General features: G+C 52.1%; 1 protein-coding gene across 2 annotated transcripts; it reads right to left on the reverse strand.

The window, feature by feature from the left end:
• Positions 1 to 3,656: 3,656 nt before the first annotated feature.
• FBXL18 (F-box and leucine rich repeat protein 18) lies at positions 3,657 to 24,262 on the reverse strand. Of its 2 annotated transcripts, none has more exons than XM_015876617.2 (5): positions 24,086 to 24,262; positions 22,863 to 23,063; positions 20,565 to 22,105; positions 18,527 to 18,745; positions 3,657 to 8,009 (listed from the first exon to the last, which is right to left on the reverse strand). In XM_015876617.2, exons 1-5 carry the CDS (start codon positions 24,194 to 24,196, stop codon positions 7,853 to 7,855), a joined length of 2,229 nt encoding a protein of 742 aa, XP_015732103.2. In that variant the 5' UTR covers positions 24,197 to 24,262; the 3' UTR covers positions 3,657 to 7,852. The 2 variants fall into 2 exon arrangements, with proteins under 2 accessions (XP_015732103.2, XP_015732104.1); XM_015876618.2 differs by lacking the exon at positions 24,086 to 24,262 and adding an exon at positions 23,844 to 24,002 and having other exon boundaries at positions 7,589 to 8,009.
• Positions 24,263 to 25,277: the final 1,015 nt, after the last annotated feature.

Below are 25,277 nucleotides of genomic sequence, written 5' to 3' on the forward strand. Positions count from 1 at the left end.
GTTTGGGGTGGGACCCTAAACCAGAGGGATGCAGAGCTGGGAGCACTTCCCCATCACCTCGAGTCCCAGCTGCTGGCAAAGGGATCCACCAGGACCCCCCGCTCTGATGTGGCCTTGTCAGTGCAGGGAGGAGCTCAGCTCCATCCCATCCTCATCACCCACGGAACATCAGCAATCCTGGCTGCGCTGTGGGTACAGAAACAGCACGTCCTCACTGCTGGCCGGGGATCCTGGCAGCCCCAGGGAGGATTTGGCTGCGCAGGAATTTGGAAGCTGCCTGAAATCCTGAATAAATGAGGAAAGGCTGAGGAGTGACGTGGTGATGGAGGCTCTGCCCCACATGGCACCGGGAGCAAACCGGGAGCTGTGGGTGTGGGATGTCACCTCTCTTCTATGGGGACACCACAGGGGCTCCCCAGGACCCCCTGACCCCGTTGCCCCCCGTGGCTGGAGGTCACGTTCATTGCATCCTTTGGGATGAGGCAGAAAACACCGCAGCACTCACTGCCCCATCTCCGTTTTATTGTCCCCCCTGCACCCACATGTGGTTTCTCTTTAACCCGAGATGGCAGCAGGGTGAGGGGAGGGACGAGGCTGTTTATTGAACGCCATCCACTCCAAATGACTCGCAGGTATCACAGTGCACATCCAGATGAACGCTTTGCCATCTTTCAGTGCCAAACCACAGCACCCTGCGGATCCGACCTGCAGGAGCAATGGGCAGATGGGTCACAGCACATCAGATGTGATCCCAAACACGACGGCAGTGAGCCTGGGCTAGGAAAGAACAGAGCCCAAACCCATCCCGTGCGGCACATGGTGCTGCACCAGCACCGCCCCTATCCCAGTGCCGGCTGGGGGGGGATTTACCATCACCAGCGCGGCCCTTCGGTTCGCTTTCCATAGGAAAATAAAGCAGAGCTGTTTGCAGAAGGTTCTCATTAGGGAAACATCTGGAGTCAGCCCTTCTCCCCCAAAGGGCAGCAGAGCGCTCGGAGGAATCAGGGGAGGAGGAGGCGAGTTTCGGTGCTGCCGGGGTCGGGACCCAAGGACGGTCCGAGCAGCGCTCGCAGCATCTGTCCCAGAGCCCGGAGGTGCCGGATCTGCCCGCTGGGATGGACGGGGTCAGGATGCTCCTGGTCCCTTGGGGGCCTGGGGACACGGGCTGGTGACACAGGGGACACCGCCCCCTCCTCCAGCTGCCCCTTCTGCTGCCTTTGGGCTCTCACACAGCTCCGGAGCAGCGCGGAGCGCAGCGCACACTGTGCGTCCCCCAGACGGGACTGTCCCCGCTCCTGCCCCCATCGCACAGGCTGCAGTGACATCTGCTGGGCTCTCACTCGGGAAGTCCCACGGATCCCGCATGGCACAGCCCCGGATGGCAGCGCCTCCTTCGTCCAGGGATTAACGACGGACTCCGGGACCCGATGGCCGCACGGTGCCCCAATGTGCCGCCGGTACTGAGAGACCATCGCTGTCCGAACGTGGTGACAGAACCAAAGCGGGACCCATCCCACTGCCCGCACGGGGAGCTGAGTGCTGGGTGATGGGTGATGGAGCGGGGACAGCGGTGGTCACACCCCCCTTGGAAAGGGCAGGGGGTGGCACGGGGCTCCTGGGGGGTGGGAGAGACCCTGGAGCTGGAGAAACCCCGCACCCACCTGCAAAGAGGAAAGGATGCGATGAGGAGCGGGCAGGGATGGGGGCAGGCTGTTCATCTGGAGCTGATTTTGATTTTCCCCTTCCCGACACCAGCAGGATGCTGTGCTCAGCCTCATTATGCAAATAGAAGCAATTAGAGCTCACCCAGGCTCTGCCCACGTGATGGTTTATAGCACTCGCAGAAATCCTTCCTGCTACATGAGGGGAATGACAACGGGTCACCCCAACCAGGGGGAGCTGATAGCGGGGAACCCCACATCAGGGACCGACCCCATCACTGCTGCCCAGAAGTGCCCATAGGAGGGACTGTCCAGGAGGAGCCCCCAGCTTCTATGTGACATCGTGGCAAATATCATATGGGGAGCAAACCTGGACATGGGCAGAACTCATCCAGCAAGGAGGCAGCAGGGCACGGCCTGCACAGCCAGGGGAGGGCTGCAATCCCCAGCCAGGTTTGGGATGCACCCGATGTGCTTTTAAAGGGGCCTTGTTTGTACTTCAAAACAGCCCGTCTGTAATTGCCAAAAAAATAATTAAAAACAACAACAACAAAGACAAACCAACCCGCTACAATGACTAATTAGCTGCTCCTGCCTCGTACCCTGTAAACAAATGTATTTGTAACCAATTTGCAAGCACTTTGCATAAGGGGCCCAGAACACTCATGCCTGTTTGATGCATTTTGACATTAATTTGATAATAGCGGCTTAACAAGGAATCCAGGCTCCCCAGCTATAAATACGCTGCTTTTCCCCTTCCTTTTATCTGCACAGTGAAATAATGTTGTTTTTCCCCCTGCTGCAATAACCAGCAGCCAGCCCTTTCATGAACGCCCTTTATGTCCTTTAGCATTTTCAAGGCTTTTCTTTTTGTGTGTGTGTGTCTTTCCCTCTCTCTCTTTTCTCTCTCCCTCCTTCTGGAGGAAGCAAAAAGGGTTTGATGAGCTCCGCTTCTAATTCCTGTTTATGGTGGGGATGGAGAGGACAGTGAGGTGCTCCAATAGCGCTGCTTATGGCAGAGTGGCTCCGAAGTCCTCCCTCCATCCACCTGCTCTGTGGGAGGGATGCAGCTCATCCATCTCCACGCAGCAGTGCCACACCAGCAGCAAATCAAATGGGAATGAGGTGCTGGGAACAACACGGTGCTGCCCAGAGCACAGCTCCCAGCCCCAATGGGTGGCACTGCAGCATCACCAGAGCCACCATGTGTCCCACAGGGACCCAGCCACAGCCACAGCTCATCCCTGCCCCAGCAGCAGCACTTCTCCCTCCCAGATCTTCCTGCAGTTATTCAAGCAAACGGGGCAGCATAGAACAGCAAGGTAACTCAATGGCTGCAGAGCTCTCACCCCGCTGTCCCCCAGCTCCCCCACTGGGGACAGTCACAGCCCTGTGCCAGCAGTTGTGCTGTAGGGGCACAGCACAGCTCCAGGATGAGCTGCTCCATCCCCAGCCCCTCTCTGGGATTATTAATGCCCAAACAATGCAGTGAGCCCCAATGATAAGCAGGAGGCCCAGCAGAGCCCGAAAGTACATTCCTTCCTCAGCCTCCTCCCTCCTTATCTCTTTCCTCGCTCCTCAAACCCACGGTTAAATAACGGTTATGGGAGCAATAAAATCCATAACTTAAACACGAGCACCAGGGATGGTCCAGCCAGAGCACACAGAGCAATGGAGCCCACGGGCACCACGAGGCAGAGCCTGCAGGCAGAACTGGGTGAGCCAAGTCCAACCCCAACCCAACCCCATCCCCACACCCAAGTGGTTCCATAACAGCCCCACTGCTCCACCTGCACCACTCACCCACCTGCAAACCGGGTGGCTGCTCACCCTGCAGCAAGGAGGATCAGCTGCTGATGTCCATGCAGGAAAAGCATCTTCAGTGTGTGAGCTCACACTCTATAGACAGAACAACTTCAAGAGGTGTCCCGTGGGGGGATGGACGGCTTTGGGCTGTGCTTTACAAGTGAAATACGATGAGGGAGGCAGCGAGGGTTCAGAACAGACTCACTCTTTATTTGAAGTTTCACATGCCACTGCGTACAGGAAAGTTGCACATTCAGAATTGGACTCACTACGAGAACACGGGACCAGGTGCAAACACGAGCATCAGATGAGCGCACAGACACAGAGCTCTGAGCCCAGCAGCGCAGCCTTCCCTGCACCCCCCAGCTGTGGGGCAGCTCCTTCCCTCCCAGGCATCCAACCAGCAGCTCTGCACACCAAGCACCCACACCCTGCTCTCCCAATCCCCCTTCCCACCAATGCCAGCAGCTGCACTAGCAGCACCCGCATCCCCCCTGCTGCTCACAGCGAGGGGTGCCAGGAATCGGGGACTCTTACGCTGACATTTTATATTCAAAGTAAGTTTTGAAAGAGCACCATTTTCTTGTCAGCCTTGGGCAGGGAGCTGCAGCTCCGCTTCAAAGGACCAACATCAAAACCAAAAGCAGCGTCCTAATGGTTGTGTGCTACATTACTTAATTGTCACGCAGCTCATTAGCAATGCCTGATTTCACGTTGGCTGCTGCGAGGAGATGAAGTTCACAATAGAAGGGGCTCCTTTCAAGCAATAAATAAAACAAGGCACCGGGCAGCCCGGCTCCGATGGCGCTCACATAAAACGTTACACTTCACCGCTTCAAAACTAGAATAAAAAGCCCATCGTAATTAAACGCGTATTGATCTGCCTTCCTTCAGAGCTCAGAGCTTTGCATAGGGAAGGGGGGGATGCGGGGTAGGAGTGGGGCTCAGCACACAGCACCGGCACCTCCGCATGCTGCTCTGTGTCCCCTGATGCTGAGTGAGGTGGGGGTCAGGAGATGGAAGTACCGACCCTCCTCCTAAAGAGCAGAGGGGAGTGCTAAGAATAAGACAGCAGTGAAGGGAGAACGGAGCACGTCAGAGGTCAGAGCCACCAAACAACGGATATTGATGTCTCCATTCATTTCAAGCAGCGGAAAGGTCAATGCCTCCCTTGCTTCGTGTTTTATGGCTGACATCCTGCTGCTAACAGCAACAGTGTTCATAGTCAGAGCCCATCCATCCTTCTTTATGATGATGGTTATTCCTAACCGGGTTGGCCATCTTGAAAATGTGACGAAAGCTGAGGGGAGGGGGGAGGAAACCCCCCGGGCAGTAACAGCTGGGGGTATCTGTGAGGCTGGGGGCTGCTCTGCCCCTCACTGCCCCCTAAAAGAAACAGGGTCCGAGGCAGCGTCCCTTCGCTGCTCATCATCATTCCCTGTACAACACCCAACTGGTTTCTATGGAAATGGTTCTGCCAGCACGGCGCATTGCCAAGGAGCGGGAGATCCACGGGGAACATCCTTCATCCTGCAGTGCCCAGCCAGGGGTTGGGGTCCCAAAGAGCCCCCAAAGAGCTGAGGGGACAGACCCTGCTGCACAGACACCCTGGGGATTAACGCAAGCAGGGCATCAGCATCCTGACCTGTGCTCTCCTCCCAGTAAGGGAACCTCACGGCCCTGCATGATGCCCGAAGGAAGCACGAGCAGAACAGACAACTGTTGCTTTCCCCACTGCTGCTGCTTGTCCCACAGCCTCCTCCCAGAGCTGCACAGGCTCCTGCTCAATGTTGGGTTGCACAGGTTTCTCCCACAGCCCCAGAGGTGCTGGGTCAGACTTGGAGCGCAGCACAAAAAACACCAGCGGGGACCGGGCAGCCCAGAGAGGCAGAGCCTACAAGGAGAGCTCCTTCTGTAATGGAATCCATCCATTTCAGCTCATGGAAGGCAGCTTCAACAGGCTGAGATCACCCCACTGGGTGCCTATGGGGAGAGGGGGGATATTTCTGGAGAGATGGAGACAGAGACCAGAGGAAAAGGGAGGGATTTGGTGTTAAATAAAAGCCACCAACAGAACGGCAATGCCGCCATTCCCTCCTGCTCCAATGCTGCACAACGGAGTCTCAGCACCGAGTGGGCTCTGAGCCCCATGCATTGCTCTGCTCAGAACATATGGTGCGATGCTTAATAGCCCAACTCTGCCAATTGGGGACTATTAGGGTGGGTTCTTTTCCCAGTGTAAATGTTGCAGAATATAAATTGTAATTAACACCGATGCCAAAATAGCACTTAGAGAAAATAAGCACATTATTAACATCTGGTGAATCCTGCCTGCAGTGCAGGAGCAGCGGAAATTCTCACTCACCGTAAGAGGATTTGTGGCAGAGATCGGGAGCACCAGAGCATGGTGGGGACGGGGTGGGCAGGAGGCAATTTTCCCTCTTTATCACCATTTTGTAGTGCTGTCTTTACTACCTGTGGGTGACCTTTCCCAGCCCCGATCATAACTGCTTGCGTTGGCATCAAGACTTCTGACCTGCTTGCATGAATACAGATGTCTGAGCATCACACACTGGGCAACACCCTCAGCCTTCCCTTTACCCTGCCCAAGAGCAGAAGGAGAGAAGCACAGCACTGGCACCATCCAGCAGCTCAATGCCTGACCCCCATTAATTACTCTAGGAAAGAAACCTGGACACACACCAGGCAGAGCTGGAGGGGACTGCACTGGACGGAGCGGAGGCTCACATTCCTGCCAACAAGCTCATGGGCTTTGCTAGAGCGTGGGAGGAGGAGAGAAGAAAGTTGTTGGAGAGGGATTTGAACAGGCAAAATGACACGAGGTAGAAAGAACGACCTCGTGGGGAGAGCAAACAGCAGCAGGATGCCAACAGCGGGGTGCCAGCGCCATGTATGACCTGCAGCAGCCTGCAGAGCTCCAGGGGTGCCCTCAGCTCATCTCTGAGGATGGGGAGGATGTGGTTGTTTCCAGAGGCCTCAGCATGGCGGCTGTTGGACCCAGACCTGAGCAGGGAGGGAAGCTCAGGCAGACAGCAAACACATGTGAGGGTCAGTTTGAGCAATGCACAGACACCGAGCTGCTCACTAACACCGTCACCTACCTGACTGTAGAACAGAACCATAGAATGGTCTGGCTTGAAAAGACCCTCAAAGATCATCCAGTTACAAGCCCTGTGCTGTGGGCAGGGTCACCAACCACCAGACCAGGCTGCCCGGAGCCACGTCCCATTAAAGCACTGCTCAACACCAGAGAGTGTCTAGGAGATAGAGCAGGTGCAGAGTTAACCAGCTCCAGCTGACGGCTGTTCTGCAGGAGACAGAGCCACTGTTCTGCCACTAAATGCTCCAGCAAAAGGGAAACCTGACTGCCACTCAGCAACAGCACTCCAGGAATTCACAACACGGCTTTTGGTACAGCTGTCTGATGCTTTCAAAGTGCTCAGTAAATAAGGCAATATGAAAGTGATCCAGACCACTACTGACGCCTGAGGAGGTTCTCTGGGGCAGAGAAGCTGACCGAAGTCACGCTGTGAAGATGCTTCACTACGCCTCTAAGATTAGCATCAACTCAGGGCATGGGACCTAAGGAGAAAACCAGAACACTGCATCCCCATTGAGACAGCAAAACAGACTGCGCTTCAATCAGACCCGAAGCCTTAACTCAGCCACTGGAGGCTCCACACAGCCCAGGACAAAGGTTTCCAAAGCAGCTGAGAACATCTCCCAGCACATCAACTGGGGAATAGCATCAGCGAGAGCACGTGTGGCCAAGGTGCTAAGAGCCATGATTTGTTCTTTAAGAAATAGACAGAAAATAGTCCTTGTGGTCCTCCTTAATCTAAAGACCATGAAATAGCTGTGACTGCACATGGGTGGCTACCAGTGTGTACCTGTAACATAGAAAAGATGGGATACATCTCAATGGAGAGACACACGGCTGTGCCTCTCAGTTGTCCGAGGCTTTTCTACTTTGCCACAAATAGACCAAAGCAAAGAATGATTTCCACCAATATCACAAAGCACACTGCCAAAGTACATAGGGGCCTTTGGGAAATACACCAGGCGACACGGGGGAAGGAGAGTCGTTAAGTCAGGTTCTCTTACCTTCAACTTCAGTAAAGTAATAAAGCATTTCATTATTAACCACAAGGAAATACTCAGCGTGTTCCAGAAGCCTTTGAGACAGGCTGCTCGGATGTAAGCATCATCCAAGGAGATGTTTCCCCAATGCTTTTTAGTTTGCAACTGCACCTACTGAAAGTGAATGTGCAGCACCCAGGGAGGCGGCTGGGAGCTGCAGGTGGGGAATCCAGGTCAAAGAGATGCAACCCTACACGTTGTCACTGCCTGTCCCCTCCGTGCTGTCACCACCACAGGTTGGGGGGCTCCTCGGCCACTCTGCTTTTAAACAAGGTGATCTCATCCAAGTGCCTCATGGGGACATCTCTGATGACCTCTGTCAAGTCCTCGTGAAGCAGAGGGAAAATGACGACGTTTAACGCCGGGCGATCCGCCTGGAAACTGAATCAGACACAGGTTATTAGCAGAGGAGAAGCACTGATTGTCCATACAAACAGCACGGGGATGTGGATACGGATCTTGTGGCAGTGAGGGCAGGAAGGGCTGTTCAGAGGGGGCAGCTGCAAGTCAGGGCTCCCATTCTCTCTCCTCCCCCCTGTGCCTCTGCAGGGAGCACAGCCAGGCTTTTCAGCACACCCCACTTCAGCACATCTGCTGGGCTGACACACAAGCCCAATTCCAGCCTGCTGAGGGAAAGGAAGGGATAAAAAAAACACCATTAAAAAGAAATCACAGCATAAAGATTTCCTGAGAGGAGCAGAGATTGCAGCAGCGCTGCCCCAGCTGAGCAAGGTGCTCAGAGATAACACTTTAAACCACCTGCAAACCAGCAGCAAGATGCAGCACCAGGAAAAAATAATCAGGGCAGAGCAGTGCTGGGCAATCCCTGAGGGCTGAGCCCGGGATCATCACTTCAGGCTCAGTTGTTGTGCATGCAGAACCCATCGTCTGCAATTAGAGCACAGGCAAGTTTAGAAAGCTGAGATCTGCAGATAAGCATTTAAGTGAGCTCACACACGCACTGCAGCCTGCTTCTCATACAAGTCACAGAAAACCTGCTTTGGCACCACGTGAGTTTGCCCTCACGCATGCAAGCATCCCTCTCTGTAATTCTGGGCTTCAGTCTGAATTCACAGCCTGGCTGGTTTCGTGCCCTCATAGAGAAATCTGCAGTCTCCTCCTGCCCTCCCAGCTCCGCTTTGCCAGCATTGCTCAGCTGGCTCTGCTTTCCAGCACACGCTTAAAGTCCCAGACCTTGAGAGCAGCAAGCATTAAAGCCATTTACACTATATGAAAAGAGCCCAAGTCCCCATCAGCAATACTCTGCATGACAGCAGCCCAGCAGCAGAGCAAGGAGGGGAAGAGAATGTGCTCAGAGCAGCCAAATGAGATGAGTTCAGCTTTTTAAAGCCAGGGGGTAAAGGAAGTTATGCCGTAGCTTAAGGTGACACCCTTGAGATTAAAACGCTTTGCCTATTAGCACCGTGCCACCGAGATGCTCCCTGTGAGCTGTGTGACAGGGGCCAGCTCGTCGTCACTCTGAGCAGGCACAGTGGAACTGGCAGCATCAGTCCCCTGAGGCTGAACCAAGTTGTGCTGGGGCTGGAGAACGGATTGCTGCTAAACAAGCTGCTCACATGCAGAAGTGCCTGGAAAATTCCCAGCTCATCCTTAACACTGACACAGCCAGATTCATCCCCGGCAGAGAGGAACACAAGGAGATTTGCTGCTGGAAAATGTGAAATCCCAGGTAACCAGAGCTAGCATGACAGCTGAAGAAAAGGCATCAAGAGATGGTATTCCTTGGGGGAGAGAAACCCATCCACAAACCATTTGCAGTAGGGTTTGTAGCACAAACCCCCACACCAAGTTCAGTTGCTTGGACCTGGGGGGTTAAATTCATTTATCTGAATCTAAGAAGCTGCAGGAGTGAGGATTTCCAGCAACAAAACCACCCGGGGCAGCGCTGTATCTTTCTGCATCACAGAGCGCCCTTCATGCCTCACGCCTGAGGGCTGTGGGGAAGGACAGAGCTCCCTGCGTGCAGCTGGAGGCTCAGGGGAGAGCCATCCTCCCATAGCCCCTCCTCAGCCTCTTGCTGCTTCTTATCCACCAGCACAGCCCTGCAGGGAAAACTGTTCATAGATCAAGTTTGCAGCAGGAAGCAGCAGTTGTGTTCATAGGGATAAGGCCCTCCTGGCCGTGAACTCCCCAAACCTCTGCTTCTCCCTTTGCATACAGACTGCCATCCCACCAGACATAGAAGCGTGGTTTATAAGCAGCCTTACCACGGCAGCTATAAAAACAAGAGCCCAGACGAGTTTACATGACAATCTGCCACCAAGACAACTGAGAAAACCCAACGCAGCCACAACACCTTCCAGAGCGGCTGGGTTTATAGAAGAGGTTTGAACCTGATCTTACAAGAAGAAAAAGAAAAAAGCAACCTTTGTCATTTTCTCTTCCCTCCCCCCCCCCAACCAAAAACCCCCCACCAGGAAACTGTAAGTTACTGCAAACCTTGTAAATTCCAAACCCCAGCGAGTTGACGCCGAAGAATTCTTTCCATGTACAATTTGTGTGATTTAAGGAAAAAAATCAAATGCACATGGCTCGCTGTTCTGCTCAGCTCAATGTGCGTGCAAAGCCTCTCCTTTAACTGCCTGTTAAAAAACACCCTCATTTTAACGAGCAGCTGTCATAATGTTAAACTGGGATTAGCAGTTCCCAAAAGCAGACTCCCTTTGCAACCTATGCTCCTTTAGTTCGTCCCCGGAAGGCAATTCCTTTCTTCATACACCTGTCCAGGTGGGCTAGATTAAGCGAGAAGCTCTTAAAGCAGCAGTTCGAAAGGCCATAGGCACGGGGAGGAGATAACAAGAAGGGGAAGAGATTGAGTTAATCAGTTGCAGAATAGCTCCTGTAATCTTCTTGACGGTTCTTTCCTCATTCCGCACCTGGATGGACTTCAAACTGGATCTACCTCCTCAAGCACAAGGCTTGTAAAATGAAAACTCCAAGGACGGAGAGGGATGTGGACCTGGGGAGACAAAGGAGCTGCAGTTCCAGACATGAAACCCTGCCTTTTTCCAAGGGAAAGGAGCCAAGGATACGCTCACTTGCTCTCTCCTACAAAACCTCCAGACTAAACTCATCACGTTTAATTAACCAAAAGCAAGTTTTCTAGGCAACTGACTACAGCCCCTTCAAAACACATTCTTTAATCAGAAACAACCAGTGGGCTAACAAAGAAAATGCACGTGTTCTCCAGTATAGCCTCTGGTCCAGCAGACTCAGCACCAACCCAGCAACCACCCAGCAGCTCTCACAGGGAGCACCCTGAACTGTCCCACTTTGCGGTGGGGATATTCAGCAGGGCTGGCTGCAGCAGCTGGCTGGGAATAACCGTGGAGCTGCAAAATGGATAGCAAAGTGCTATTCCCAACTCCTCCCTGCGTCAGCAGGGGTATAACCTTGCTCTGTGGTTAGACCTTGAACGGGCTGCACATGGCTGGAAGGGTTAATGGTGCTTTGTTGTTTGAGTCTAAAATGATCCCAGAGCAGGTGTGGACAGTAAGGTTATTTTCAAGCCAACAGCTTGGTAAATAGCTTAACGCTATGGTCTCAATTGCTTCCAACCAGCGTGGCGGGATCCAATATGTAGGTCAGGGACAAAGTCAAAAAGAAAGGGAAAGATTCTTAAAGCAAGGTCTGCACTTTAATCAGATGTCCCTGATTTTAGCAAGACAAAAGAGTCACTGCCTGGAATGTGGTTATCTCCTGGCAGACACTCCCAGATTGTGCTTTCTGAGTGCCAGGGGGCCCACCTGTCTGCAGAACCCGGCTGCCCATCCAGGCACAGGGCTGCAGGTGAGCCCTGGGTACAAGCCCTGCAGTGCCTGCTCTGCACAGCCACACAACATCCCTGCTGCCTTGGGGCTGCTCAGACCCACCTCCTGCAGAAAGGACAAGGCAGAGTTTGGTACAGAACAACGTGTTTGCCCCGGAGATCTGCAGAGACGCCTGAGAAAGGTGCTGTGCCAAGTGGGGATGTTGCAGCACATCCCACCCCCCAGACGCTGGCAGGCAGCAGAGGGCACAGAGGTGGTATCAGTGAGCGCTGGCAAGGCAAGAAACACACGCCAGATAAAACAAGGAAATACGGCGTATCAGGAGCAGATCAAGGGCAGGTTTTAAACTCCACAAACACAGATAAGCTCATGGGAAAGGAGGCTCTAAGACTGGAATGAAAGAAAGCCAGGAGATGCTTGAGGTGGGGAAACGAGGCACGGTGGGGACACAGCAGGTTTGGACGCCCCTTGGTACAACTCTCAGCAGCAACTCGGCCTCTGCTGCAGCCACACACCCTGCCCTGCTTCGTTCAGACCTTGCACTCAGCCTGGTTTGCTGCTTGCAGAGAACAGCCCTCCCAGCAGCAGCAGCCGCCCGCCTTGCATCTCGCTCCGCGCACGGCTCTCACCCACACACACAAAAACCCCGTTAATCCTCTGCCAGGCACAGCATCAGCTTGTTTTTACTGGAAGATTTGCTCACGTCTGAAGGTTCAGATGTGGCATCTGCCTTGTAAGCTTCAGCCAACGTACCTGAGCCAGCCTGGAAACTCCCATCCCCGGAGCACAGCTCGGTGGAACAGAGGAAGCGCCGGGACACGCTGGGGCAGCTGATAAGTGACACCATCCAACGTACAGACACACACTTTCCTCATCTCCTCAGGAAGGCCGGGCGTGCACCTCGGGTTTGTTCCGCTGGTTGTGCCCAGACCTCAGGGAACTGCAAGAGCTCTGCTCGTTAACAGGGACTGCCAAGAGTGTGGCACTGAGGGACGTGGTTTGGTGTCATGGTGGGGATGGGTTATGGTTGGACTTGGTGTTCTCAGAGCTCTTTCCAACCTTCTTGATGGTAGGATTCTACAGGTTGCTTTCACCTCCACGCAATGAAATTCCTTCATAAAGACCTCCCATCACTTTGTGTCCCATCACTTCAGCCTCCAACCTGGCAATGGACATGAATGGCACCTCTGGAAGGTGGTCACACACAGCACTTCCATCACCCACCATCTTCAGCACAGCATCTTCTGCCACCGCAGCATGTCATGGCCAAAGAGCAGGACACATCGGGTGCACCCAAAGGGTGCCATTCCAGCCACCTGCACTGTGGATTCTCTCTGTAAGAGATGAATAACACTCCACTCTCCCATGAGCTGCTGCTTCCAGACTGAGGTTCCTCCGTTATTTTGCCAGCTGAACTCCACATCACTCAGATGCGACCGGGCAATTACAGAGGGAGGGAATGAGAACCCAAGGAGCGCTGCCAGAGTGGCCAGGACACGTCCTCGGGGAGTGCTCTGCCAGAGCAAGCTGAAAGTTATTTCCTAATCTCTTCCACAAATTAAAAAGCAACTGCAATAACGGCTCAATTAGATTTATTTTACCATGGAAATGCTTTAAAGTTGCACTTAATGCTTCCGTTCAGCCTTTTACACCCTCGTGAAGAGAAAGCGTGGCTGTATGACTCCAATAGCATTTCTCAGCCAAGAGAGGGAGGAGGACACCGTTTGAAACCTATAAACCCATCTTCCCTCTGAGGAGGGTTTGGGGGCTGAATTCCTTTCGAAGCACACCAGCCAGGAGCTGGAACCAGTCATTTGGGTTAGCCGCAGGAATGCACTTAAGAAGGGGGTATGTCAGTGCCCCCAGAAGAAGGTACATAAATATACCCAATTGGGGATGGTCCCACAGGCTCTGCTGGCTCGCAAACTATTTGAACCCACCCTGAAACAACATCCCTGGCAGCAGCAGAGGTGTCGGGACCACACCCCGAGCAGTCAGACTTCGCCAAGCCCCACGATGAATTCTTGGGTAACGCGAGCTGACAAGGATGCAGTTTGTTATTCAGTCCGTGACAGAATGATTCAGGGGTTTCTAAGAGCAGGAAATGAAACAGACAATGAAAGCTGGAGCAGGATGCTAATGATTCACTACACCAGCCGAGCGGTGCATTAAGTCTTCTGCAATCAGATGCAGGGACGGAGCCCACAACATGCTTAGGCTAGCGGAGTGGGATTGGCAGCTACCGCAACGGCTGCGGGAGCCAGGAAAACAGCTCTGCACTGAAAGGGACTTTTTCAAGGTCAGATGGATGAGAAGGTGATGGAGGGAAGCAAAAACAGCTTGAAAATATCCAGCAAGCCCCAGGTGGTAACAGCAGCTTTGTGCAGTGCTGATAACTGCGGCACGATGCTGGAGGACTCTGCAGAAGCCGCAGACGATGGTGCCCTTGATTTCTGCCCCAGCAGCCCCATCCCAGCCCATCCTACACCACTCCTCTGAGGCTGAGCACACAGCGAGAAGCTGAGCAGGAGGAATGAATCAGTCGGCCAGAAAGAAACGTGGGGACTTCCATGGCAATGGCAGCAAGAAGCAGGGGGGGGATGCTTAGATTTGAGGTGAGCAAAAAAATCCATCTGCAATGGTTCAGCCCTGGGCCAAAAGAGGGATGGGACCACTTTGCTCCCTCTGAATCAATCACAGGTTCACCCCCAAGCCCCAGCCTGGAAGCCCCATTCCTGCAGCTGAATGCCACCAGGGCTGCATCCCTTCAGAGAGCACTGTGGCTGTCAGAGCTACAGAGGGACACTGGAGCCAGCAGGGTGAGAAAAAGAGAAGATCCCAACAGGAGCTGATATTTGAACAGTAATAAGCAGGGGAAAATTAGTAAATGCAACAAACGCTTGAAAAGCAAGATGCAAATCAGATTGAAATAGTTATCCCTGGGAAGTGGCAGCCTTATTGTGGGAGTCATGGCAAACCAATTGCTGCTTGCACTCAATATGAAGGCTAAGTTAGTCCTTCTTTTTCTCCGTGTCTTGGACCCTCAGAACAAGCAGATTGCCCTGAACCATTAGAACTCCCTGCCCTGTCAGCAGCAGTTGGCCATCAGAGCCCTGCAGCTCAACCCTATAGTCAGGTGGCAGAGATGCATACTACAGGCAGACAGGGAAACTGAGGCACCAAGGCAGAGCAAGGACTGCCACCCACCTCCTGCAGCCAAGGACCATTCAAGTCTCCATCCCCAACAGCTGCAGCCCCCCAGGAGCTCCCTCCCTGCTTTTGGGAGACACAAGCAGCTGAATGGAGCCACCCCCCCCCTCCCAGGCAGCTCCAGCTGCACCAATCCTGACCACCCTCTGTGCCATGGCTTACCTGGGATTGCATTTCTATCAATCACAGCTCACCTCTACACCTCCACCCTTCCCCCCTACCTACAAAGAATCCCTAACGACGCCACTTAGAGCCTTTTTGTTTTGCTTTCAGGTTGTTTTTTTGTGATGTTTTTCCTTTTCCCGTCACTTTCTTGATCTTTTTCAAGGTGTTTTTTCAAGGACTTCTCACAGACGCCATTGTCTGCTACTGCAGAGTCCTTGAAATCACTGGAATGATAGAAGCTATCTAAACCCTTAAGCTAAAACCAGGGAGAAAAAAAAAAACAACAACATCTAAAAGGAACACACTGGAAAATGAAATCTGTCCTTGAGGCCAAGGGGACGTTTGCCAAAGCATTTCCTATCTCCCACCCCCTGTTCCAAGTGATTGCTGCTGCTGTGCTCGACCAGGGGAGCACCTTCTCTCTCCATCTGTGTGCCCACCACCCACACCACGGAGCACAGCAGCGCCTGACTTACCCAGATTCCTCTTCCCGCAAGATTTTTGGGGTAAAGACGCATGTAAATAGGATTAGTTGGCATGCAGCACAGCGAGGAGCAGCACCGAGGGATGCCTTCTGTGGGTCACAGCTCCATCTACTGACTATTTCCTAAAATAACAGAGTGAAAACCCTCGGGAAGAGCCGTTTGAAGGCAGCCCCATCATCCTCTGGGATGGACTCGGGGCACTTTGGCTCTTGGAGGTGAGTGAGGAAGAATCCCTGCCCAAGAGGAGCACGTAAATCCCTTTGCTTCACTTAGGCCTCTCTGCACAGCAACAGATATGGGATTACATCAGGTCCTGGGGTTGAGGTTTTCAGTGTTTTCAGTACTGCCACTGCAGTCTCCTGCTAAAACCACTGCAGACACTCAGAGCTCAGCGCTGTGGCTGAGTGAGGGTGCAAGCCCTAAACAGAAAGCACTGTTTGTTGGCCCTGCTGCCATGTGAAGCGTGGCGGCAGCTGAGCACCATGTGATAGGAAAAGAAAATGTCATTTCCCAAAGAAACTGTGAGCCCAGAGCGGTGTCACACGTGAAGGCTGGGGAAGATGAGGGAAGTAGATAGGGATCATTCAAACTGCACCCCTCTGTAAGTATTGGGCCTGTCTGGTGTGCACAGAGAATGTCCCTGAACCACAAAAGAGATCAGCCCTCCCCTACACAGAGGGAAGAAGAATAAAGAACAACAGTGCCATGATTTATCTGCCCAGAGGGAAACAGACCTCTCCAAAGCTCAGAGGAGACCTTGCCCTTGCAAGTCTCATTTGCTGATGAGGTCTCCAGATGAATTCTCTTCTGCTTACTGTGTTCCATTGAAAAAGAGGCAGAACTGAATCTGCGTTTTGCAGAGAAATACATACCCTAATATCTCTGAAACAGCAGCAAATTTCCACCAGAAAGCTGCAGGCCAGGAAGCTGGAGATCACAGGGCCTGGGCTGGAGCTGTCACAAGACTGAAAGATGTGACAACAACTTTCTTTGCAGGCCATTACAGCAGCAATACAGAGTGCTATTCTTCTTAGAGGCAAAGGGAATGGTTTGAGGATCCTTGCTGGCTCTGTACCATGGGTACAAAGCAGGTTTAATACTTGAGCTCCCACAACTTCAGCCTGTACAGATACTGTCTTCCAGCACAGCCCAGCAGCCTAAACCAGGCTGTTCTGTCCACACTGGTCCTCCTCCATGAACTGACTCCTTCTATAGCACTGCACTTTGATGCCCTCCCAGATCCACCCCTGCAGACTAAACTAAATCACACGAGGACTGAACTGCCCTTGGAGCAGCAGACAAAGCACAGCCAAGAGGCAGCCAATTCCTGACCCCACCTGAAGGCACATTCGCACAGGGATGATATTGCTGGGAAAGACACGTGCTTCAAGGCTCACTGATGGCTCATGGAAGAGCCCAGGCTGTGCTTACAGACCCCTCTCTGTATTTTACCTCTTCCATGTTATTACTTAAGACAGTGGCATGAGAATGGGATCTTTGTTGCTTAGGAGCATATCTGCTCCCATTGCTTATCCTGCTCCTGAACTCGTAATCTTATGTGACATCAAAATCGTTTCCAGAGCCACCAATTACAACACCATCGAGGATTACGACTTCAGGTGCAGAACCTGCAGTGGGAGCAGATGCTTTGCTCAGGAAAAAAAGAAAGAAGAAACCCTTAAAAAATTGTTTTCATACAAACGGCTCCATTAATAAAACACAAAAGAAGAAAAGCAGCCAGAACTGCTGCTAAAAATGCCAATGGTTTTCATGGGGCATCTGCTGCTCTCTGGAGAGCTCCCAGGGGGTGCAGAGCGTAGTGAGGATCCATACATGATAAAGAAAGGGAGAAGGGAAACCCTGCAGGGCAGCACGGGGCAGCTCAGGAAACAGACATTGGAATTTTGGCCAGCGCTGCATTGGTGTCTCGGGGAGGAAGGCAGAACAAAAACAAAAAAAACCTGGATCTTTGGTTCTTGTTAAGGATCATAGAATGGCCTGGGTTGCAAAAGCCCACAGTGCTCATCCAGTTCCAACCCCCTGCTGTGTGCAGGGTCACCAACCAGCAGCCCAGGCTGCCCAGAGCCACATCCAGCCTGGCCTTGAATGCCTGCAGGGATGGGGCATCCACAGCCTCCTTGGGCAACCTGTGAACAGTGCATCACCACCCTATGGGTGAAAAACTTCCTCCTAAAAGGATCCTCAAAGCACTCCCAGAATCAAGCAAGGACTGTATCTGTCCAGTCAAAGCCATCCCAAAAGAATGCAGAGCCTTCTAGAATCTGCACCAAGCAATCCTGTGTGTGGTTTGAAGGTGGCTGATATAGTCATGGGCTCTTTGGATTTGATCCTCGGAAATGAGCCAAGTGTAATAAGTCAGTTTGAAGCGGGAGAAAGGCTGGGGGGAGGAGCAGCCTTTAGGATGCAGTAATAACACCGTGTGATTTGAAATCTGTTAAGAGCTTAACAGGGCAAAGCAATGGAAGGTGACAAAGAAAACAGATCGAAGGCAGAGAAAAATGCCTTACAGAGAACAAAAAAACAATGCAAAGCCCACTGCACGGGAAATATCGTGTAAGATGACTGCCACTATGAGACGACTTCAAAATGCCAGCCGTAATTAAAAGCTCTCTTTTCAGATGCAGTTCACGGCTCAGGCACCAACGTTTCCCACCACGTGAGCCCTCAGATCGCTGCGAGGGGCCCAGCAAAATGCATTTAAGAACTGTCAGACGTGCAAAGGCAGTTTGCAGCCATCCTCCCCCCCCACCCCTAAAGAAAAACCCTTCACAACAAACCCTTGAAAGGCTTTGAATTGCGCTGCCGGGGGATTATCAGTAAGTGACATTTACAAGTGATTAGAGGACCAAGAATTATCTTAGTCACTTGTGGGAAAGGAGGAAAGCTTCAAGGTCAAACCTCTGGGTACTAAAAACGTCGGCAGATGTTTTGTTTACACAAAAAGTGAGGTTTGATTTATGATGGAGCTGCACTTCCAGGGCTGCAGCTCAGAACCGCAGAGAACACGAGTGGGAATGGAATCAAACATTCACATCAGACCTTCATGTACTCCACGGATCCACTCTTATTAAACTAAGAGGCCGTTTCACATGCCAAGCAGTTACGCAGTACCTTTTAGCTTCTTGGAACAAGTGCTCCAAGCCACATAAAGCCTTGGCAAGGAAGGAAAAGGAGATAAATCCTCAACAGCTCCAGAAATGCCACCTGGACCCCATCCCACACTCACCTCCGGACGATGGACTGCTGGAGATTTCTGCAGACGGTGAGAGATTCTCCCATAAACATGTGGCACATGATGACCTCGAGGCAGTTGGCCATGAATGACATCACTGCATCAGACTGCAGAGTCCCGCTCCGGGAGACGATGCAAAGCCGCTGGAGAGAGGAGCAGTGACTCAGGGCCTGGAAGAACTGGGAGCCCGCGCTGAAATACGGCTGCTCCAGCCTGCAGAGATGGACAAAAGCAAGTCAGTGGGCAGGTCAGCCTTGGGGTGCTTTCACACAAGGGAGAAGGGCACATTCATGGGGGTTTGGCCAGCAGAGCAACCAGCCACGCCACCATTTCACCCGCTCATATGATAACTTTCTATCTGCCCCACCTTCCAGTCCTGGAGCACAGTAACAAAAAGACACAGCGAAGCCATGCTCTATCAACAAGGGCTCTGTGTTTTAATTAGCAGCCCATCTGAATGACTCCCTGGCAGAAAACAGTCAGCAGGACACAAGAGCTGCCCGGGGCTGATGCCATCAGGAGAAGCACGTCTGCTTTGCATGGATTTACCTCAGGACCTCAGAGCACGTGGGACTCCCAGTCATTGGGTCAGCAAGGCCGAGAGCTTCAGAAGGTTAATCCAGGAGGTGACAACAAGCTGTCAGCCCCAAGCTGACCTCCGGATAATCTCTGCGTAGCTCTTTGTATTACGGGAGGGGTATCTCAGCAGCTTAATCTCATTAGTTGACAGATTCCGTTTACAAGTCTCAGCCCAAGACTGCCTGAAAAGACCCTACCAGCTCTTCGGGAAATGGCTCAAAATGAATATTAAGGAAATAGGAAGCTTCTCCTATTTTTCAGCTGTCAGCTAAGGACAAAGCAGGGAAGCCCTGCAAGCTCTCAGAAGGTTCCTAAGTGACCCACAGCAGCACGCAGCCACGCTTGAAATACCGCTCCTGCCCGCTAGATGGCAGTGTTGATTTGGAATATCCCCTGATTTACCAGCATGGAAAACAGGCAGAGGAAAAAGGGTAGAAATGCAGGAAAATCGGGGAAATGAAAAGGAAGCTGCATTACCAGGAGTGAGTGCTAAGCATTAAAAACCTTTTAAACCCGTAGCAAACCTCAGGCTTCACTCGAGGCGCAATGACAGCTTACACCGACACGCCTGGCTGCTGCAAGGAGGCAGCTCTGCTCATCCTCCACCCAGAGCTGTCAGTGCCTCCCATCCTTGTTGCTCACAGCCTCCATTTGTAAGGCTCTGCAACACGCAGGGCCAAGCAGGAGCAAAGCAGCACTGCACACCAAAGCAGCACTGCACAGACATCAGTGGTTCCAAGGGGATTCAGCCCTTCAAGGTTATGGATGCTAAATGACCCTGTGATTTACAGCCATCGTGTTGAATTTACAGCCATTTACCAGTGCAAGGAAACCACCACGGTGAGATGGGTTCAGTGCTACTTTGGCAACAGCAAAACCCCTTGATGCATCCTTCAAGGTCAGAGCAATGACCCGAGACGTGAACATCAACACAATTCTCTGGGAGGTTTTCAATGTATTAGCGAGAAAGGAAAAACATGTGCAAAAAAATAAGGAGGTAAAATCTTAAATATAAACCAAAGGTAGAAAAATATCCCGATGGGAAACCAAACACGGCGTTATCTAGACAACACAGCAGCCCTTTCCTTCCTGGATGCTCAGTAAGTGCACACACACACAAAGCACACAGCATTTCACCTAGTCCTGAGAGTCCAATACATCCCACATACGCTGGGTCTGCTCTTCCTTATCTAAATGGAAGACAGTCACAGCATAGAGACTTCAGGCTCTTAAACTGTGGCTAAAAGGCACATCCCGAGCCCTGGAAAACAGCCCAGGATCCCTTCCTGTTCTCCACGACTCAGGAAGAGAAATAACTCTCAAACCATCGCAGCTACTTCTGACCTGTTTGAGCACAGGGTGACCAGGCTGCAGCTGTTACACCAGCCACAACAAAACAAGCACTGCATCTCCAGAGCTCCACAAACAATGATGTTCAATGGTAGCCCCTCACCTGAGATCTCTCAAACACCTGCAGTGCTTCAGCATGTCCATGAGAGCAGACATATAGACCATTTTGCCCATCATGCCCAGGTTGGCCAACGAAAGAGTCCGTAAATGCTGGCACTGCAATCCAATGCTAACGAGCCCGGAACCGGTAACGATATTTGGCAGCTGTGCTAAAGTGAGGCTCTGCAAATAAGTCAGCTGGCTAATGGCAGCCACCTCCGAGTCCCCCACGCTCTGAGCTCGGACACAAGGAGGCAGTGAGTTCCGAATTGCCGGCTCATTGCGGGGCATGGCGGAGGAAAAACTGGACCCAATTATTTCTAAGGTTTCCAAAAACCGGAGGCTTCTCATCAGCGTCCAGAATACTGAGGATTCCAGCTTCTGGCACGTCTGGTCTGCTGAGTTCCTTTGATATGTCTGTACCCCAACACGGGTTTTCTTTCCGAACGTTTGGGGCGTTGCATTAGGCTGCGTGGGAGGCTTTTCTGTGCTCACAGCAACATCTGTGATGGAACAAACGGGTAGTGCTAGCGAGAGCAGGTGCTTCAGCCTGGACAGGAGCTGGCACAAATGGTTCCCTATGCTTTCTGAGCTGTGGTGATGAGCTGCAGAGAGGTTGAGGTGTCTGAGGTTGCAGCAAGACACTACCAGGCTTTCCAGGATGCTACTGTCAATGTCGTCCTCTGCTCTTCGAAACAAAGACTCCGGAGCCAGGCAGTGAACGCAGCCGCTGAGATTCAAACTGGTCAAGCTTTTAAGGTCCTTCCCACCATTAATAACCCTCTGGATCAGGTGGCCACCAGATAAGGTGCATCGGCTAAAGCTGAAGTAGAAAGGGTTGTTGAACTTCAAGTGTTGCAGGAGTCCAGAACCATTAAGCCAGGCTTTGGGCAATTGTAAAGCATCCAGACGTACGTTTCGAGCCATTGAATCCAGAAGGTTTTTAGTGGCTCCCGTCTCAGCAAAACTACCAGGGGCAGAAATAAGGAAGGCATGAAGGTTCTCAGGTGTCCGATCGCTCAGCACAGCCAAGTACAGCCTCACCACCTCCTGATTAACGTAGCCAGGAGCCAGCCTGGCATAGAAGACACGAAGGTTTTGGTAGTGAGGCACATTGCTCTCGCCCACCATTAGCTGTCCAGACAGCATCAAACCTTCTCGTGAGCGATCAAGGATCTCAAAATAAAGCAGCAGTTTCTCAAGGCTAGTGCAGCACGGCACAACGCCGTATGATGGAGTGTAAAGGGTTTGCTTCAACTCTGACACACGGCTGAGGGTGGCTTTGCACTCACTGCTGAGCTGACTGGCATCAAAGCCCGGGTTCACGTCTATGGCCAGGGACCGCAGGTGCTGCAGCATGGACAGCATCTTGGAGAGACGCAGAGAGGTGATACGGCACCCGGACAAGTTCAGCTTGACCAGGTTCTTGCACCGTGTTACGTGGTCAGTAGTGGAGCTGGGCAGCCAGTAGCACCCAGCCATGTTCAGCTGGTAAATCTCTTTCCCGATATCCCTCATCAGTTGCTTCACTTTGTCTTTGTTCACCTGAACCCAAACAAAACCAGATTCAATGAGACATAAGGCAGTAGCATGCAATGACTCAGTTTCCCATCTGAAGATGGGTACAGCACTGGTTAGCTCTCACCTTTCATAGCTCATCTAAGGGCCTCGGATCACTAACACATGCCTCATTAAAGCACGGCTTTGTCAGCCAAGCTTTGGACTCTAAGATTAGAATTCCTTCAGTTTCTTAGGCTGTGCAGTTCTGCAGTACCAACTGAGGGGCTAAATCTGTCCTCCATCCCGTCAGTTGCTGAACATCATCCACCTTCCAACAGCTAAACTACTTCAGGAATAACTGAAACCAGCTGAACCAGCCCATAGCAGCACAAGCTAAAAGAATCCTTTCATTCCCCTTCATCCTCTTTCTTCTGGAAACAAATAAGAGAGGCTTCTCTTTGACTCCAGCCTGGGGATGCAGCCTTCATATTATGCTTCACCCCTAAGCTTTATTTTTGTTACAAAAAGTGCACATTTACTGAATGAGCTGACTGCGTGTCTGACAAATTCATTTGTACAACACAGTAAATACACCTGGGGAACGTTACAGCTTCATACAACCACAAAAGGCAGCTGCAAATGGAAAGTGGCATTTACGTTCATTTTAGCTTCCATAGACCCAGTGAAGTCACATAAAATACCACCAGTGAAAACTAAGGAAGCACAGAGCTGTTTTAATAAAGCATTCCACAAGTCAGGTGTCTTCTCATAGCTAGCAGAAGCAGCAAGATATTCATCCCACCTTATAGTCCTTCTGAAGTAAAACTGTGTGGGTCAGACTCTTGTCGAGGCAAAGTGTTGCGAGCTTCCTGCAGGTCTTCCTGACATTCAGGACCAGGTCTGTGCAAGGGACGTAACTTAGGATGTGCAGAAGGATCTCATCTGAGAACTCCATCAAATTGATCCCGTTACTTTCCTCCTCGTTCTCCCCACTCACAGGATCCTAAAAGAAATAAGAAGAGGGGGGGGAAAGAAAAGAGGGGGGAAGACAAAGAAAAGCAACCAGCTCAAAGACTGCAGCAAAACTTATGAGAAAAGAGATACTGTGAGCATCAGAGGGATTTGTGGAGTGAGACAGGGGAAAAACAGAACACGAACCACCTGCCTTCGCCCTTAAGAGACAACAGGGAGGTACTGCAAAGCTTCACACAAAGCCATGGCAGCTTCAGCACATGAATAAAGATCTTTATGCTCATTTCCCTTTGCAATTGGAAGCTGTGGCCCTCAGTGCAGCAGGCAGATCCTTTCCACGTTTTTCCTCTACGAGGAGCCCATCCCAATAACCTCACAAATTATGTAACCGTTTACATGCTAAAAAAAAACCCCTCTGCAGCCCAACATCACACACTGCCCACAGCCATCCACAGGGGGCTCACACTGCGGCCATGGGCATCAAGGGCTCCTCGGGATGGGTGCAGCCCCCCAGCAGCAATACACCCTATGATATAACCTCTGTTATACCCTCTGATATAACCTCTGATATACCCTCCGATATACCCTCCGATACAACTTCTGTTATACCCTCTGATATACCCTGTTATACCCTGATACCTCCTCTGATATAACTTCTGTTATACCCTGATATAACCTCTGTTATACCCTGTTATACCCTCTGATATCCCCTCTGTTATACCCTCTGATACACCCTCTGATACACCCTGTTATACCCCCTGCTCCAGTGCTAACCCTGGTGCACACAGTCCCCCATCCCACTCCCCATTACCAGCCGGGGGTTCTGGAGGCAGCTGGGCCTTCATCCATCTTTAACGGAGCCGAATCACGGCCCGTTAACGCCGTGCCACCCCCAAAGGAACGGGGCCCTCCCGCCCCACACAACCGACGGGGGTTCACCCCACCACAGGACCCGCTGGGCTGCACCCTCCGCCATCCCAGCCGCTCGCCCCGCCGGCTCCTCCCCGAGGGGTCGGTGTCCCCCATGCAGACCCGCACGGCCGCACATCTCACCTGTGCACAGCACGACATGGCGGCAGCCCCGGGGTCCCGCCGCTCCCGGCTCACTCCAGCCGCCCCCCGGCCCCGCTCCGTTCCGCCGCTCGGCTCTTCCGGCGCGGCCATGACCCGGCTTCCGCGCCTCGCTACACTTCCGCCGTCGCCATCTTGAGCGTGGCAGGGTGAAGCGGAAGTGATGGAGCGGCCGCTGAGCGACGCCATCATGAGAGCGGCGGCGCCGCCATGTTGGGGGTGGTGGCCTGTATTTGTGCTTCAAAGTCTGTGAACGAGATCTTAACCTCAGCCCTGAGGAGCAGGACGGCTTCATTCATTGCATCGATACTCGCTTTTCTGTCAAGTTTCGGTTAAACATTAGATAATGACACTCAGGGCTGCTTTGTTTGACATTAAGATGAATACCAACCTACCAGACTTGCAGTATGAAAGCAGAGACCAGGGTGGAGGAGACTTGCATTTCAATTGCAAATGTAAATAAAGCCATAAGCAGAGCCCACAAGCAGCATCAAAGCCCAGGGCTGGGTCAGCTGCAGCAGCCAGTGTGAGGGTTAGCCATGGTTCCCTGCCATCATGGGCTGCATGTGGACCAGGCTGCACTTACCAACCCCAAAGTAAAGCTGGAGCTCCTGTGAAATGGCATCAGTTCAGTGCTGGTCTGTCTCCAAGCAGACTTTGATCACAATATGACTCATAGAGCTTTCCTAGCCCAAAGAAGGCAAACTCACACCACACTGTCCAGGTCCAGGAGGGCAAACAAACAAATCTGCTGGTAGCATCAAGATATTGTGTTCTGTACAACAACTCTGAACAGTTCATGGCCGGGCAGCCCTGAGGATTTATTATTCTTTTTTCCTGGGAAACTCTTAAGTCATTTCTCTCCCACAGTTCTTCTTAACAGCTCATCTTTTTGTCAGTGTAACAAAGCTCAGTGGTCAGAACGCTTTGTGTGCTTGGGCACACTGCTATCTCTGCAGCTGTAAGTGGGTTTGGGTGCTTGATACGATTTAATACAGTAAGGCCTGCTAAAGTAGATTACAGATGGGTATAACAGAAGCCGGGGCAGGCTTGAGGTCAGCATTCCCTCTGCAGAGCACAACTTCAAAGAGCAGGGCTCCTCCTCCTCCAGCCAGCGTCTCATCCATGAACTGACACCAAGAAAAGCCCGTTTTCTGAACCCATCCCTTTGTGC

This window comes from Coturnix japonica, chromosome 14, assembly GCF_001577835.2.
Source record: "Coturnix japonica isolate 7356 chromosome 14, Coturnix japonica 2.1, whole genome shotgun sequence".
In the NCBI taxonomy this organism is placed as follows: Eukaryota; Metazoa; Chordata; class Aves; order Galliformes; family Phasianidae; genus Coturnix; species Coturnix japonica.